The sequence below is a fragment of the Delphinus delphis genome, chromosome 2, assembly GCF_949987515.2.
Source record: "Delphinus delphis chromosome 2, mDelDel1.2, whole genome shotgun sequence".
In the NCBI taxonomy this organism is placed as follows: Eukaryota; Metazoa; Chordata; class Mammalia; order Artiodactyla; family Delphinidae; genus Delphinus; species Delphinus delphis.
In genome coordinates, this window is record NC_082684.1 from 140,037,567 (window position 1) to 140,054,778 (window position 17,212).

The following is a 17,212-nucleotide window of genomic DNA, read 5'->3' on the forward strand; positions in this document are numbered from 1 at the left end:
TTTATGTAACCACTGTTTCATTTTGCCTGAAAGACTGGCAATGTCGTACTGTTCAGCACTGTCCAAGGATTGTAACTTGATTCCATTGGACAGCCTTGGTTCTGTCCCCAAATGTCTTCTCTTGTACTGTAACTTTAATCCATAAAAACATTTCAAGTCCTCTGTGAGATAAATAGGATTTTTTTTTCTTTCTCTATAACTCGCAATTTCCTTCTCATTTCCTCCTTGATTCTAATTTTCTCTCTTTCCTTCGCTCCCTTGTCCTCATGCCCAACTCTCAGTCATTTTTAATTCCCTTGTGGAGCTTTTTCGTGAGATGAGAAGTCCAGCGGCCTGGGGCTTCTAGACCACAGGCAGCCAGAAAGACCACAGATCAGGACAAAGCTGAGGCCCAGGAGGAACTAGAAACACAGAGGACTAATCTCTCTCCAGCACAGACGCCAGATTTGAAGACTCAGCGGTGTGGTGGATAAAAGGGCAACCAACAGTGGGGTGCAGGGTGAGCCCATTTTCCTCTTACCATTTCCTGAGCTGTTACCGCAATGGCTTTGGAGTATTTAACCACTGTCGTCTGATAGTCGACAAACGTCCCCTTTGGTTCTGGAGGAGTGCCTTCATCCAGCTACAGGGGGGAGGAAAAGAACCCAAAGGTCATCAGAGGCCTGTTCAAGTGTGGGCTTTATTTTTTAGAATCAGGAACTTGGGAAAATGGAGAGGCCTTCAGAGTTTCTTGGGTCCAGAGTCAACAGAACCCCCCAACTTCTGTGATAAGGACCTCATTAGAGGTGCACATAAGGTACTGGGGGCACACAGGCAAGGAGAGGACCCCCGGTGTGTCTGAAGGGAGTGGCAGGCTGTCCAGAGAAATGATGTTTCAGCCAAGTCTTACCAGGTAAGCAGTGTGCCGCACACAAAAGGTGGGGAAGGAGTTCCAAGGAGAGGGAATAGTGCTCAAGCACGTGGAGGTGGGTGTGAGCCAGAACGTGCAGGGAGGTCAGAATGGCAGACAAAGAGCTGGGGGAGGCCGCAGAACCTCCATCATGAAGGGCTTCCCTAAGAATGGTATAGCCCATGCATGTCTCTACCCTGGAACACTCACTTCTGACCTAAGCTGGGGAAGAGAAGGAATTGGAAACATCAGGAATGACTTGTTCATCTGACTCTAGTACCACAGGAACTGAGAGAAGGGTGAGCTCACTGTGGAGCAGGATAGGTGGAGAAGTGGGACAGTGCCTTGAAGGGCTGGGGATTTATTGGCTCAGAAGACTTGAATTTGAGACCTGGTTCTAGGACTTGTGAGTAAATACCCAGCTTGAGGCTCAAACTGGTTCTCAGGACCTTCACTGGAAACGTCCAAGCATCAGAAGGTTGTAGTAAAAGATCAACTGAGACGATACCTCGTCTACATGAAGGGAGAGGAGAGGATAACCATGATGATGAAGATCATGATGGTGAGAAAGATGATAATGTCAGTGATGATTATGATGAAGAAGAAGGCCACCCATCCTCACCACCACCATCATTGTGACTGTCACCACTGGTGGCTGAACGATATTCTAGGTGAGGAGACGAGGTGAACAGAAAGGGCTACAAGAAGAGTGAGTGCAGTGAACACGAGGGGGCTGTGGAAGGGGTGGGAATCAGGCTGGATCTGTTTGATGAGGAACCTTGCAATCATGAAGAAAATGGTGGGATCTGCAGTAGGCAATGCTCTATCTGAGAAGATCTCCCTGGCAGCTCTCTGCCAGAGAGTCTGTAGTCTGGGAAGACATTAGGGACCAGAGGTTAATTAGGAAAAGAGTAGGTGGAGTGGCCAATGAGAGCTACCTGTCGTGAGTAGATCCAAGCTACATATGCAAGTTGAATGAATGCATCAACGTAACCTAGTATGTAACGTGGTTGCACACGCCAGGATGTAATGTCTACCAAACCAACAATACAACCTCCAGGGTAGATTTTTTTATGTTTCTTTATCAGGGAGTTCGACACTGCCAGGTATCTCCATCACACTTTGGGGGCCCGCTGGTCAAATGAGGACTGAGCTGTGGACTCATACACTCAGTATAAATTAACTGGGCATCTTGTAAGGGTCGGGCCATGTGCTGGGAGCCTTCATATGAGATGTGGTGTAACTGCAAACATGCCAGGATGTTGGACTAGAGGGCAGCTTAGAACACAGTGGCCACTGGTCACCATGATGAACCTTCCAGTGTGAAGAGAATGAGAGAAGTAAGAACAAAGTAGTGACTTTTTTTTTAGGATTTCAAATTTACTTAGTTGAAAGAACTTTCCTTTATTCTGAGATTATAGCCTTCCTACTTTTTTTTTTTTTTGGTGTTAACATGTCCTTTATTTTATGAAATACTACTGATGTAGATATCAGGGTTTTTGTTTTCTTTCTTTAATTACCTTCCTTGGCCAAAAAGAAAAAACAACCCCCCCCCCCAACACACACACACAAAAGCAAACAAAGAAAAGGGACTTAGTCATAAAATCCCGAAGATTGAGACTAACCTCAGTGAATGGGGAAAAAAAGATTTAGAAAACTTGAGTGATTTGCCCAAGGTTATCCAGAAAGCTGATTAGTTCATGGTAACCTACGAATTCCCAAACCTTCTGGTGCTTAGATACAGAGAGAGAATTTCAAGGAGACACTCCAGAGCAGAAGCTCCAAAAGTGGCAAGAATTGCACCGAACTTAGAATCAGCTTTGGGTACACTTGCAGTTTTTCTGCCAGTCACTGCCTTTTGGAACTTTAGACAATGATTCTAAGAGTTATATCAGTGTTTTAAGCAAATAACCAAAACTCAGATAGAAAATGACATATTTACAATGCGTTGCTGCTTAGGGGCTCAAAGAACCTGAGATATCACTTAATACAAAGTCTCCAGTGACGGGCAGGCTGGGGTGGGCTTAGAAAGGAGACAATGGGGAAGAGGCATCGTGCAGTACCCAGGGTGTCAGGTCAGGGTATGTAGGAGTTTAGGGGTATCAATGAAACCCCAATTATCTACTTTGCAGAACTGAGGGGAAAAACCCCTTTGCTCCTGGCCTCTGGGGTTCATGTTGTTAGTGGCTCCTAATTATTGCTATCAGGTAACACCAGACCTATTTCCCAGCCCTTCCAAAAGAATCAGGCATGTCCTGGGCTGAGAGAGCAGATGTCACACCCCTGAAATCAGACAGTACACGAGCCACTTTCCTTATTAAAGATTCATCGCAATATGCAAGGCTAAAAGGCTATCAAAAAAAGACTTCCATCTTCCAGGGATTTATGGAACGCTTCCCTGTCATTAGAGTGACTGTGAAAAATACCTCCTAAGAAGAAAAAGATTATCATCTGAAGCTCTCATTTGTACTAAGAAACCTTGAGCTCCATTATTTAATATCCTTGATAGATACATGGCTTAATTTCAAAGCTCTGGTGTTCCCATGTCCTGAAAACCAAACAAACCCACTGAGACTTATCCAAGGGCCTTGAGGAAGAGGGCCATTTACTCGTGTTCTGCCAAACTGTCCAGATTTGAAGCGTGAGAAGCCCACAGCAGAAATTACTGGAGTGCTTTGACAAGGCAAGCCTGGGGTCTCTAAGGGGTCCCCAGCACCCCAGCCTAGCTTGGGACATTATCAGTCTGATAATGTTTGCATAATGTTTAATGGGAATTATCCTAATTACAGTTTCAGGCTATCATCTCTTCCTGGAGATACGAACCAACCAATCTTCTCTAAATTAGCAATTAAAGACCACTTATTACCCTGAAAAACCACATTAGTGTATTCACAATCTGACAATGGACATTTCCAAACACAGAGGAAGTCTATAGTCCTTAGCTATGCTATCAGAGGATGGCAATTAGACACTGACGAGTAGTTGTTAATTCTGATGAGCGTCAAACAGACATGATTAGTGAAGGATTCCTTGGGGATCCTTCAAAAGAGCAGGAGATACTGTCCAGTCATCCTTCCCTACTGACCCAACTCAACTGATGGGTCACTGGAGGAGAAATGATACCCCTGTCATCTATGTGTGTTGTCTACAACTGGTCTCTGAAGGTTTTTACACTTAACCATTTCAGTGGTCCCTGCATCTGGCTAGATACAAGAACCATGGGGAGATTTTGAAATTACTAGGCTTCACACCATAGAGATTCCAAGTGATCAGGGCGGGGGTAGGGCCTAGGAATGTGCATTCTAAAATGCTCCCAAGGATTCCAAAGGAGCCATTCTGAAGACCAGCACTTGGGAATCACTTCGTTATTTCATTTTGGAGTTTGCTCCCCACGACAACCCTACGAGGTATACAGGGGAGGTAAATAATTACCTCCATTTTATAAGTGAGGGGACCAAGGATGCCTTCTCCATCTCTTTTTCCCCCGTGTAAATGTGGAAGGAAGGGTGCGACCGGCTTACAAAAGTAATGAATGAATAATAAAGAATGAAGAATATGCTGGACATATGATAAGCAGACACCTCAAGAAAAGAGGAGGCTTGCTAGTGTCAGCCTGGATCAGAGGGCTCCTCTGACAGCTCCTTAGAGAAAAGCCCCTGGGACCGAGTTAGAGGGGAACCTTGGAGGAAACGGGGCCAAGGAGTGCAGGAAAGCATCTGGGGGCCCAGGTCCACCTTGCTCATGGCTTCTGCGATGGCGTCGACCATGCCTCCCACCAGCCCCACTTCACTGGCAGCTTCATTCAGCGTCACCATGATGTCGTCCACGGCCTCCTTCATGAGCTGGGCGGCCTCCGTGATGGCGTCGTGGGTGTGCTGTGCCTGAGGTGGGGGACAGGGGGGAGAAGGTAACTGTAAGATGTTTCCATAAGCAGAAGACAATGGTGCTCAATCTCTTAAGAATCACTTCACTTCTTTTACAGATAACCTTAAAAAGCAGAATATAAACCTACATCCCCATTATGGAGCACAACAAATGTATGCTCTACTTTTTCCTTTCCTTTATTATGTTTGTACATTTGTTTGCAAAATAAATAAAAATCAGAAAGACAAAAAGAAAAGATCTCTTTTTGCAAACAAAAGGAAAAACAACCCTGCAATTTCAACCAGCGTCTTATGACGTGACTAATTTTACATTACTACGTTCAGGGTGGTAGAAAGAGAATGCCACAGATTCCCTAATATACAAGTTGACGGATTTAATAGAAAAAAAAAGTATATAAAGAAAAACACGTGTTCACAACAAATGTGTTTCTCTTCAAAGTTGCCCAATACACTATAATTCCCTTTCTATAAATACAACTGGATTATGGAAATAGAGATACAAACAGGAGGCAGAAATCTGCAGAAGGCTACATGGGCTTTGGAACTATGTCACAAATGACATTTACATGAGTTTGGAGGGACGAATGATGAAAGTTCTCCAGGGATAGACACTCTGCAGGCAAAGCCTGAGTGCTCATGAGTTCCTAGACAGTCCTCAGAGATGCTTTAACAACATGTATGGAGCCCAGAGCAGGCCCTGGCAAGATGAGTGAATGAAAGGATGAAAGAATGGTGGTGCCAGGCTCCCTAAAAAACACCTTGAGTGGTAGCAAGATGAAGGAGCCAAGAGTGAAGGTCCTGGGGTCAGAAAAAGCTGGGCTCGAATTCTGTCTCCACTGCTAAGTAGCTAAGTGGTCCTGGGTGTGGGTTCCTAAGCAAAATGGGAATAATTATAACAATGCTATGCAGTGGAATTCTGATGAGATGAGATGGTTGTAGGCATCTTATCATTTATAATAAGAGCAGTCTAGTAGGGGACCGTGTCCTTACCTGGGAAATCTGAAATAATGCGGGGTACTTTGTGTCAGAAGTGCATTGCATCCGGTACCGGATGCCCCCGTGCAGTGGCCATGGCTACCCTGATGCTCCTCAGAGGAAGATGACCCCTCTAAAAGGCCCAAGGAATTGCACCTTTACTTTGGTAGATGAGAAGGTAAGGAAGCCAGTGAGAGATGGTAAATGATACCTCTTTTGAGTGATTAAATAAAAGAGAAGAATTCCAAGAAGAAGCTACGTGAGCCATGGGAACTGGCTCAGCTGGCAGAATTAAAAAGCCACAGGAATCAAGAAGAGTCCTCCACATACAACCTCTGATGAGGTGTGAACTATGTGATGGTTATCCTGAGGCAACCGTGTCAGGATGCAAAGCTCTCTCTGAGGGATGTGATGGAGTGAACTGGTAATTTAGGTTAATGGCTGATTTCACGGCACAGAGAAGGGAAAACACTACATGTGCAGATTGCTTTATTTTGATGGAAGCCTGAAAAGTGGCATCTCCTGTACATCACCCTCCAGAGGGAGCATCTCACACAAATATGTTCTCATTTATAAAAACGATAAAATGTAAAAAAAAAAAAAAAAGGTAAAATGTCAGGTGTGCATTTCTGTAAATCTCTCTTAGAATGAGGCAACTATTGGTGGCACAAAAACGTTAGCAACTCTGTACCTTCCTATTAAACAAAGTACACATTTGCGGGGAGAAGCGAGAGCGGCTTGCCAAGTATCTGCTCTCCCATGCAGGCTTAGGAAGGTAGCAGAAGCCAATTCTGGGGGTGGCAGAAGTAAATCACAAAACGGTTCTCCGAAACTCCTTGGAAAACGTAAAGGCCACTTTCTCCACACCAGAGCATCGAAACCTACAAAAACATCCTTGCTCTTGGCTGTCCCAGAAGTGAATCACCTTCCCATTTGCTCGTGGTGAGGAATTCTTTAGAAGGCCTGCTTCTCCTTCACTCCACATGTTTAAGTTTTTACAGATCCTTACAGGGTCAGCTCAGAGGCTGTGAGGCCTCCTCCAATGACTCCAAGCCTTACCCAGAGCCGTGTCCTCTAACTCCAATGGCAAACCTCATCTGGGTCACACCACTGAGGCCAGATCCCACACATGGGTTGCCTGAGCACACTAGCTTCAGACCCCCAAAGACACAGTAGGCTCTCCATGAAGGCAGCCTTAACCAACCAAGAGCAATCTGGCAAGTGGAGTCAGCAGGCTCAACAATGAGGTCATTATTTTAGAATCTGGAGGGGATCCTTGTTACTGCTCCTCACAGAGCGCAAAGGAGAGAAATCAGACTCTGTTCTTTTTTGGAAACGTCTGAAGTCTACTTCCAAGGGAGCCTGATTTCTTTATTATAGTGCTTCAACTACAAAGCCCAGTAAAGCAGGCATAGACATCACAGGAGTTTGGAAAATGGGAGAAGGCTACAGGGGGCAGATCTCAACTTCAGGAGAGGGGAAAAAACAGCTAATAATTAGAACTGCCCAACAATGGACAGGGTGGCATATTTGCTGCAGTGTTACAGGCAGACGCTGGAGAGGCCCCTTCAGGGAGGATGGAGGAGGGAACTGAGTGGGGGAGGGGTGAGTGGGAGAGAGGTGAGTGGGTGGGGGAAGCTCTGCAGGTACAGAATGAGTGTAGAAGGGGGCTCAATGGGATGAGGGTGAGGTCACAGAGCAAATGTCTTGTACTCATGTGATCCATTAACACCAGGCTCTGGGACTGTTACTTTCTAATTTTTTTCTTTGGCACACCCATTACGTCAGGCACATTATCTCATATAATCTCTACAACTACTCCGGACGTATTCATTACCAACCTTATTGTTTAGATGAGGAAACAAATGAAGTTATTTGCCAGCAACAGGCTGAGCTGGGATTTGAAATCCAGATATGTTGGCCCCCGAAGCTTATCCTATTTCTCACCAAACAAAAGACACTGAAAACCATTTAACCACATTTAGACCACATGCAAACAAGGACTACGACATCTAACACATACGTTTTATACATCACCTAACACGTAGCAAGTAACACTTAGTAAACATCTGCCCAAAGAACAGCACCCAAGGGGATTAAGTCTCTACACTAGGCCTCTTAGGAAAGGGCCTTCAAGCCAACTTGTAGTGTCCCAGGCACCCTGTGGCAAGCCTGTCAGAGTCTGCAGACAGCACAGGTACCTGCTACCAGCGACAGGATCTATGTAAACTCCTGCATCGCCGTCACTCACCACGTGTCTTAGTTCATCACCTGGTGCTTCAGGTCTTTCACTGAGAACTACTCCACACTGTTCTCCAGCCCACACTTCCAAGCAAAGGATGTCATTATAAAGCTTACAGTGCCAACTACAAATGCTCCCACCTGTGAGGTTCCTTGGCATACAACAGAATTCCACGAGGAGCTCTGAACTTGCAGTCCAAACAGATGTCTTAATCTCTTAAACATCCAGAAACCTACTAAGTTGAGTTCTTCTGCTGAGAATGAATCCCCCTCAGGTTAGGCGTAGAGATGTGGCAGTAAACAGCCCTGGAGAAAAGATAACCTAGAACTGGGTCTGGAAGGCGAGTCCCAGCTGCTCCAGTTTAGGGAGGGAGCAAAGGGGGCGGGGGCCCCACTCTGGGGCATCCATCACTAACCTGTCACAGCCAAAGGGTGTCCTTCTTCTTGCTCTGTCCACCACTTCAGCAACCAGACTCATTTTTTTTGCCAGAAAACTCGGGAACAACTTGAGGGCCAAGGCTGGCTCTCAAAATTTTTAGCATCCCCAGAATTAATCTCTTACGAGTTGCCAGATACATGAGTGAAAAACTGAACACAGAGAATGCAAGTCCAAGACATTATTCATGCTGCTTCCAGAATGGCATTTCTAGACTACGGATGGGCTGTGCCATTTTCCACTGCTCACTAGAAAGCCCCAGCCCCTGGGGCTCCTCCAGGAGGAGGCCTGTCACGATACAGCCCAGTCTTCCCTCCCGTCCCATTGTCCCCACACTCGGCACGTTCCGTACACACCAGACTAGAGTGCTATTTTCTAAAGAGATCACAATCCTTTTATAACCCTCTCTGTGCTTTGCAGATGATGCTCCCTCTTCCCTGCCTCCTTCCTTGACCCCGCCCAGGCCTAGCTCCGGGCTGAGTTGGCCTGCGTTTCCACATGACCCCACGTGCACCTCGCCTGTGATCTCGGATAACTCGGCAGGGAAGCCTCAGCTTCTGCACATGTGCAGTGGGAACCTTCCCACGTCACAGAGTTTCTATGAAGATTACATAAGATGAGGGTGTAAGATGTAATAAATGACACAGAGTCGCCATGCAATAGCTGTTAGCTCTGAGATCACCATTTTGCCATCTGAGTCAGTCTAGAGTCTTCTCTGCTATACCACGTGACTGATTTGAAGATCTTAGACATACAACAAATCACACTAAAAAAAAACCCACAGGGGCTTCCCTGGTGGCGCAGTGGTTGAGAGTCCATCTGCCGACGCAGGGGACGTGGGTTCGTGCCCCGGTCCGGGAAGATCCCACATGCCGTGGAGCGGCTGGGCCCGTGAGCCATGGCCGCTGAGTCTGCGTGTCTGGAGCCTGTGCTCCGCAACGGGAGAGGCTGCCAACAGTGAGAGGCCCACGTACCGCAAAAAACAAACAAACAACCCCCCGCTATATATATATATATATATATATAATGGATCCTTGTAGCTCGTAGGTCACTATGCTACACAAATCTTTCCAGTAGTGCTCTCTCAAGTTAATCTGCTTAGGTGAAGACCAATTAAGATCACATGATCGTGTGGAGGCAGCTCCTAGAAGACACAAGTGGTGGTAGAAGCCTCCAGCCCCCTCTCCAGGTTCCAGAACCCTGAGGAAACTTAAGGTGCATGCTGGTTTCACAAGTAAAACAATCCCTGATAATTTCTCTGACCTCGAGAGAAAAGGACATGTTGTCACCATCTTTGGCCACTTAAAAGTACCTGGGTGACACATCAGGCTGAAGAAATGTTCCACCTGTAAACTGGTAAGGGAGATTTTCATATTAAACTACTGTCCCCAAGGCAATAGCAACACATGCCATGGGTGACCTTGACCATGTTTCTCTTTGAACTTAAGTACCAGGAACAGAAACGACACTTAGTGGAAAACAATAGAGGTTTGCTTTGTGTCAACACTGAACAGGTGCCAGGCAGGTATTATGGTTTTTATTCCTGTAATAACCACACAATACATGTTTCTTTCCCAAGGATGCTCACCTACACACACTGTCATGGAAAAAAAAAACAAATTTCTAAATTAGCCTTAATTGTGTGCATTTCTTGGTTTTCCCCTTAAAGATCTCCGGGAAGGCCAAGAGAAGATTATTTCCCACCTTTAAATGGAAAATCAAATGCCACCATCCAAAAACTGGAGGTGCCCTCCCTGGAGGAACGTGATACAGAGGAACATGTGCTGGCTTCTCAGTGTCCTAAGTGAGCCCCTAGCATCCTGAGCTGTACCTTGGGGTTTCCTCCGCCTTCCTTGGCTGCGTACAACATCTGTAGGGCAGACTCTGCGAGCGTCTTGGTCTGGTCCAGCACTGTCATCTGCTGTTGATGGTCCAGAATCTTGGAGGTGACACCCACTGCAGCTAAGATCAAGGGCTCAAAGTAGCTCGCCAGTTGTGTCACCTTTCAAGACAAAAAAAAAAAAAAAAGAGCCCCAGATGCAACATGTAAATACTGTGTCTCGTTTAGGAGCCCAGCTGCTGGGAAGGGGTCTGGGACAGGGATGGGATGAGTCACAGGGAGAGGCAGATCTGCTGGACTTCACTTTTGTTTTTTTCTATTTTACATCCAGTATTACGAATTACAGTCACCATGTTATATACATATTAGGTCCTCAGACCTTATTCCTCGTTCAACTTTACTTTTGAGAGTACTTGTAATTAATGAACTCTTGTTCCGATTTTTCTTTTTCTGGGGAGCTCTTTGTCTGTCTCTCATCATGGCAGAAGTGCTAAGAAATCTGTTCTGAGATCCACAGTTAGGTGTGAGAATTTTACAAATCTTAATTTTAATTTCACAAATAGAACAGCTTTTGAAAGAACCAAAGGCGAGCATCTTACAAACTCAAAAGGAAGGGGTATAGAAGACGGGCAGGGGAGCATGGTAGTTGAGAAAAGCACCCTGAGAGTAAAGACACCCTCAAAAGCATTCTAAGAAGCCAACCCAACTGCCCTCCACCTCAAGTATTTTGACCGAACCGTGGATTTGGGAAAAAAAAAAGCAAAAATGATTTCCCATCAGTCAAGATGTGCTGTTTACGATGAGCCCAACCTGGGAGAACAAAAAAGCTTAAAGACAGCTAAGCACTGTTGCAGCAGAGGCCTGTCTCCAGTAGGTAACAGCATCGATGGTGCATACGGTTGTCCCTTGGTATCTGCAGGGGATTGGTTCCATGACCCCCCACAAATACTAAACATCCACGAGTGCTCAAGTCTCTCATATAAAATGCTGTAGTACAGTCGGCCCTCTGCATCTGTGGGTTCGACATCTGCAGATATGGAGGGGTGACCATATACGCTCACCAAAGCTCACCATCTACCTAGCATCCGTCATATCAGATTTTAACCTTTTGCTGTCCTTGCTTCAGACACTGTCATCTATTCCCCCTCAGATAAAACACAAGGACACTGATCACGCTTTTCCGTTCAACTCCTCATCTTGTGTGGCAATTACTAATTGCTAAATTATTCCCATCAGGTGTATTTAAGTTCACCTGATGGGAATAGCCCTCAACTCCCTTAATGCTTCTTTAACCAGCAACTCCCTTAATGCTTCTTCCCATGATGTGGAGGAAGAATGAGGGTGATGGGGATGCAGGCAGGAAGGCCTTCCCATGGGCAGCGGCAGTCACTGGGTCAGCAACAAAGCAGGGGGTGGGAGTTGGGGGTGGTGGTGAGGGTTCAAAATATTAAAGTTCATTAAAGCTAATAGAGAGACAAGACTATCAGCTAACAATAAACATACTTTGACTGTTTTATCCCCAATTACAGTTATCTTACAGACAGGTTTCAAAACACTTGAACAAGGCTGCTGCTGGCCCTTATGGTGCTTTGTGGGAACTTTAAAGGGGCTGCCCATCCTCTGGGCAGACCTGATCGATGTCAAGGCATATGACTTAGCAGGATTCCGGCAGCCCCCCGTCCTGCCCAGCTCCTTGCTTTGGCCAAAGACCTCTGTGTAAGGCTCAGTCTGCATAATCCCCAGGGTATATTATAGGCAGGGACAGCCCTGCATATCTGCATTGGATTTCATCTCCTCTTCCCCTGGAAGGGTGGTGTCGCCACCAATTGCAGTGATGGGTCATCGGGGGTCAGGGTTCAGGAGGGGTCCCGTAAGTACTAAAGGAGTCAAAATGTTTAATGCATTAGAATCCAACATGTTTTCTGGATTCGTTTTATTATTTTAAAAGTACATTTTATCAATGCAACTGTAAAATGTCAAGGGTTGCTGAGCATAAGTAAACACAACTCAACAGGTGCCCGACTCCCTCAGGAAGGGGAGATGGCTGGGTGGAGAGGAAGCTCTGCTTTCAAAGCCGTGAGATTTGAATCGTCCCGGCCAATTCCTTTCTAAGAAATCTTAGGCAAACTGCTTCCTATTGCTAAATTTCAGTTTCCTCCTTGGTAAAATGTGATAGCACTAAGTTCCTTAAAATTTTAGGGGGATTAAGTCAGTGTGTGTAAAGGCCTCAGTACAGGCCTCTATGTAGTAAGCACTCCACACACACTAGGGGTCATTATTCTTCACCTATTGTAGGGCAAAGGTTTTGGAAGGGATGGGATTTTTCCTGTATTTAGGAAGTTTAGCAAGGACTCTAATACCTCCTGTAATTGAGACCCATGACAGAACAGGAAACCTCCTGAGTTAGTACAGAAGTGAAAATAACACAGAATTTTGAGGATTTGGTATATGATATTGAGTCCCTAAGCCTAGGATGGCAGAGTGGATTGAATGGTGACCCCCTGCAAAAAGGTATGTCCATGTCCAAATTTCTCAAGTCTGTGAAGGGGATCTTACAAAGGGGTCTCTGTAGGTGTGTTTAAGGATCTGAAGATGAGATCATCCCGCATTGCTTGGGTGGGCCCTAATCCTGATAACAAGTGTCCTTAGAAGAAACAGAAGAAGGGAAGGCCGAAAAGCGGGAGACAATGTGACCACGGAGAGAGACTGGCGAGATTCAGTCAAGGAATGCCGAGAGCTACCACGAGCTGGAAGCAGCAAAGAACGGAGCCTCCAAAACACGTGTGGCCCTGCCAACGCCTTGATTTTGGATTTCTGGACTCCAGAGCTGTGAGAGATTACATTTCTGTCGTTTTAAGCCCCCCAGTTTGTGGTACTTTGTTACAGCGGCTGTGGGAAACCAATCCAGGTGGGGTCCGAGAATCTGCCTTTGTCAATCACTCCCAAGTGGGACTGAAGCTGCTGAATTGGCACCTCACCTGAGCGCCATCATGAAGCACTGGGACCAGGTGGGCATCCACCACCAGCCCATGACCCCTCTGGATGGAGGCCCCCTAGGCTGCTTTTGTCCAGAACTCCCTTTCGGAAGGTGAGACTCGTTTAGCCAAAGGACCAGAGTAAATTGATAACTCAGGCGGCACCAATAAAGTTTCTTTTCATGCCACCCACTGACACAGGAATTAATTTTCCACACTAAACAACGTAAGGGCAGAGACAAGGATGCTGCCCTAGCAGTCTAGAAATACTTTCTTACGAAATTCCTACTGGAATCAGAAGTAACTGCTGAACAGAAGTTCGGTTTCTCTGCCAAACTCACTGTCCCCACAGCAGTCACATACGCAGTGCTCCAGCACCCAGGCCCGTTCTACACTGCCCCCCACCTTGCAAACTGCTTCATACAGGTGGACAAGCCCTTTCTTATTATAAAGGCACTCAGGTGAGAAATGAAATTTACCGCACTTGCAATGGCAGAGAGATACTGGCCATTTTAAACCCAAACACCTCTCCTTACACCCAGCAGGAAGCTTAGTAGGCTCTTAAGCTATCCTGTATTGGAAAAAGCAGGAATATTGATTTTCTAAAATCAATACCTGCAGAGATGATTTTGGCTACTGGATTTCTTGATCTGCACATCAATACTGACGGCAGCACTGACAAATGCTAGGAAATCCTGCAGGTTGTTACAAACCCAATGTCTGCCCTCTCTCTGCCGAGGCACAGGCTGCTTGCCAAGCCAACTCTCCTTGAAGGATTTGCAAAGTGAACCCCAAACAGGCAGAACATGATGCAGCACCTGCAACCACGTGGGTATGAACGCTCAGGTGAAGGGCTGGCAGAGTGGCCACACGGAAGCTTCAGCTGTCGAGGGTAAAAGTTTGCAAGTTTGCTTTGCTTCCTCAGGTGTGAAAATGGACACTATATTAGAGGCTGTGGAAGAAAAACATGCCCTAAACACACCAGAATGAGGCTGGCCAGCCAGGACAAAGATGGCAGACACCAGGCCAGGAATGCCAAGTTCAGTCTCTGGCTTGTCCCAGCAAAGATCAAGAGTGATAGGTGACTGAAAACTGCCTTGGCGGCTGCAAAGTCTGAGCACTACCAGAAAAATTGCCCTGTAGCTTTTGTCTCAACGCTAACTAAGTAAAAAGAGATTCCTGAAGTGGTCATTTTGGGAGAAGATGTTGACGGAGGCTGAGTGGTATTTTCTCTAGTGTCAGCCAGCATTGACCCAGCCCTAACACCTGCCCTGAGGCTTTGGGGAACAAGAATGACAAAATCAATAACAACTCTCCCCCCATCTCTTTCTCACACACTCTCAGCGGGATCCCCTAGTGCCCATTACCTTATGTCCCAGCTGAGCTGCTTCTCCTCGAGCTGCTGTGGCAATGGGATCGATGAGGTGCCCGATTTCCTGGACCACTGAAGTCAGCTGCTCCTGCAGGGCCTGATAAGGAGAGAGAGCTGTCAAGTTCAGCTTACAACAGCTCCCCACGTAGTTGTACTGATTTTAAAAGGTCCATGTGAAAGATAAGGGAGGCCGAAAGAAATGGATATCAGAATGCCTGGGAGGGCCATCCAGCCACTGCTCTGACCCTCCCCGTCCCAGCGACCCTCAGTTCCCCTGGGCTAAACCCCTCCTCCCCACAGCTCCATCCATGAGGGACACGAGCAGGCCCCAGGAACACCTTTCCTACTGGCTTCTCACTCCCGGCAACCATAGTAACAACGGATGCTACTGGTATCTTTACTTTGGGTTATTCAGCATAATTACTGGAAAGCTGGAACTGCGGTGGCTTTCCAAGAAGGGAAGACAATTGTGTCCAAATGGAGGTAGCTAATGGTGGGGTCCGAGGGAACATCCAGGTTGCAGTGTCTTCAGAACTAAGAACCCCTTAAGCGGGGAGTGGGGAGGAGGGTGATGTAAAAATGACATCAGCTCTCTTAAAGCAGGACTATTTCCCAGAGAGCACACTGTGAAAACGGCCAGGTGAAACGCCCACTAGGCTATAGTCAGGTGCTCTGTTTGCTGTATTTGGTGATGTGGATGCCATTATCGAAAATGGCACGATCAAGGCATTTCTTCTCAGGTTTGAGAGACAGTTTAATCTCTCCATCCCAAAGAACCGAACTCACGCTATAAAGAGACGGGCAAGGTATCTGGACAATGCTGAAGTGCGAAGGGGGCGGGGAATTCAAAGATGGAGAGTGTTAACTAGTCGCGGGAAAGATCAGATCCCGCTGTAGAAATCTTCACAGGACCTTCTTCACTTCATAGAGTCCGGATCAATAGATCAGAAGGCTGGACATGTTAGCTCTGCACTCGCCAGCACAGAATGGGGTGACTCCTGACAAAGTGACAACGTCCTGCTCATAGAAATGAGACTCGGGCTACCCTCCTACCGAACAACACTACATATGGGCGGGGGGCGGGGCGGCTTTGTGCAGAGCTTAGTCAACGAGAGGAGCAGCCTAACCCGCAAACTTGAAAACAAAAAAAAGGAAAAAGTTAGAGAGATGGAGGCAGGTAGAGAGAAACCTCCACACTTCCAAGGGTCTTATTTAGCAAATTACTTCTTATCTTCCCACTCATCATGTAACTACAGTCAAGAATGCAAGACTATCCCAGCGAGGTCGTCTTACTACAGATGGCTTGTAAGATTAAATATGGTAGAGGTAGGAAGCACATGCAGATAAAGGGGAGGGATTTTCTTCCCAGGGAGGAAGAGTCAAGACAGAGGACATGCTTTGGTGATGGTGTTGAAAGGATGTGGGTGTGAGGGGGGTGCTAGTGACAGTGTGTGCTTGGTTGGTGGTAGTTCAGGAAGCTGCACACGTATGACAGGCACACTGTTCCGTATGCACATCCTACTTTAATAACAGGTTAACGATGATTCCAACATTCTGCACAGGATGAGAATACATATTCCTTCTGTCTTTCCTTGGAAATGGGGGAGGCGGGTGAAGCAACAATGAAATACACAGCTCTATTAATAAAAATGAGCAATTCCAATTCCAGGCCCTGTTTACAGACAGGGGCCAAAGTTCATTGCCGATGAGTTCAGTGTCGGGAGAGAAACACCAGTCAACAGACCATCCATATTTGCTAAGTACCTTCCGAGCGTCAGGCACTTTCAACAGAAAGAAAGAAGTATGAATCAGGGGCCTTTGGACAGGTAACAGAAAAAACTCAAAGGAGCCAAGTAGGAAAATTCTATTCTCAACTTTGGAAAAATGGGCAAGAGAGGGCAATGTGGCTCTGAATTAATAGAATGCAAAAGCTCTCTCAATACTAGATATTGAGTAACAAGGGCAGAATCCTTGATCTCTGCATGGACCAAACACATAGCGCTGAATGCTGAATTCACTCATTAGTGAAAAAAGTGCTGAAATATGACAGGGAAGCACTCAAAATTTACACGCTTAGGTCTGCTCTCCTGAATATGGTAACTCCACCGACTGACACACTCTTAGCTGACAATGATCATTTCCCTCCAAATTTCAGCCAAATCTGAACCTTCCACCCCACAGTACATGTGTTCCTTCATCAAACCATCATTCTCTGCTCAGCATTTGCCCGACCCCCTCCAAAAACTTCCCAGGCTGGTTCCAGGGGAAGGTGGCCCAATGATGAAGCTCTTTATCAAAAACATGTTGGTGCCATTCCCCCATCCCCAAAGCCTGATGTTGGCATTCTTCAGTACTTCCAGAGGCTTCCGCGCTGGCCACAGAGCCCTGCATACCTCCACGGAGATGTCGTCCCTCGTGGCCAAGCTCTGGCTGACAGCGGCCAGCGAGGCCTGCTCGATGTCCCGGATGCACCGGTTGATGCTGTCAATGGAGTAGTCACATTCCCTCTGTCCAGGGGCCTTGTCCCTGGAAGGGACACAGCAAGTAGAACACGGGCTCCACGGAGCGCAAGTCCCCAAACCTGCTCCAGAACTGGTGGG

The 17,212-nt window shown here is 46.6% G+C and overlaps 1 protein-coding gene across 1 annotated transcript in view; it reads right to left on the reverse strand.

Moving 5' to 3' along the window:
• Positions 1–17,212, reverse strand: part of TLN2 (talin 2) — a 450,837-nt gene that overhangs the window by 61,225 nt on the left and 372,400 nt on the right. Inside the window, exons 40-44 of the mRNA XM_060005857.1 lie at positions 17,006–17,138; positions 14,608–14,709; positions 10,257–10,427; positions 4,624–4,770; positions 521–622 (exon numbers count right to left, since the gene is read on the reverse strand). Coding sequence (XP_059861840.1) covers positions 521–622; positions 4,624–4,770; positions 10,257–10,427; positions 14,608–14,709; positions 17,006–17,138 — 655 coding nt within the window. The remainder of the gene's footprint in view (positions 1–520; positions 623–4,623; positions 4,771–10,256; positions 10,428–14,607; positions 14,710–17,005; positions 17,139–17,212) is intronic.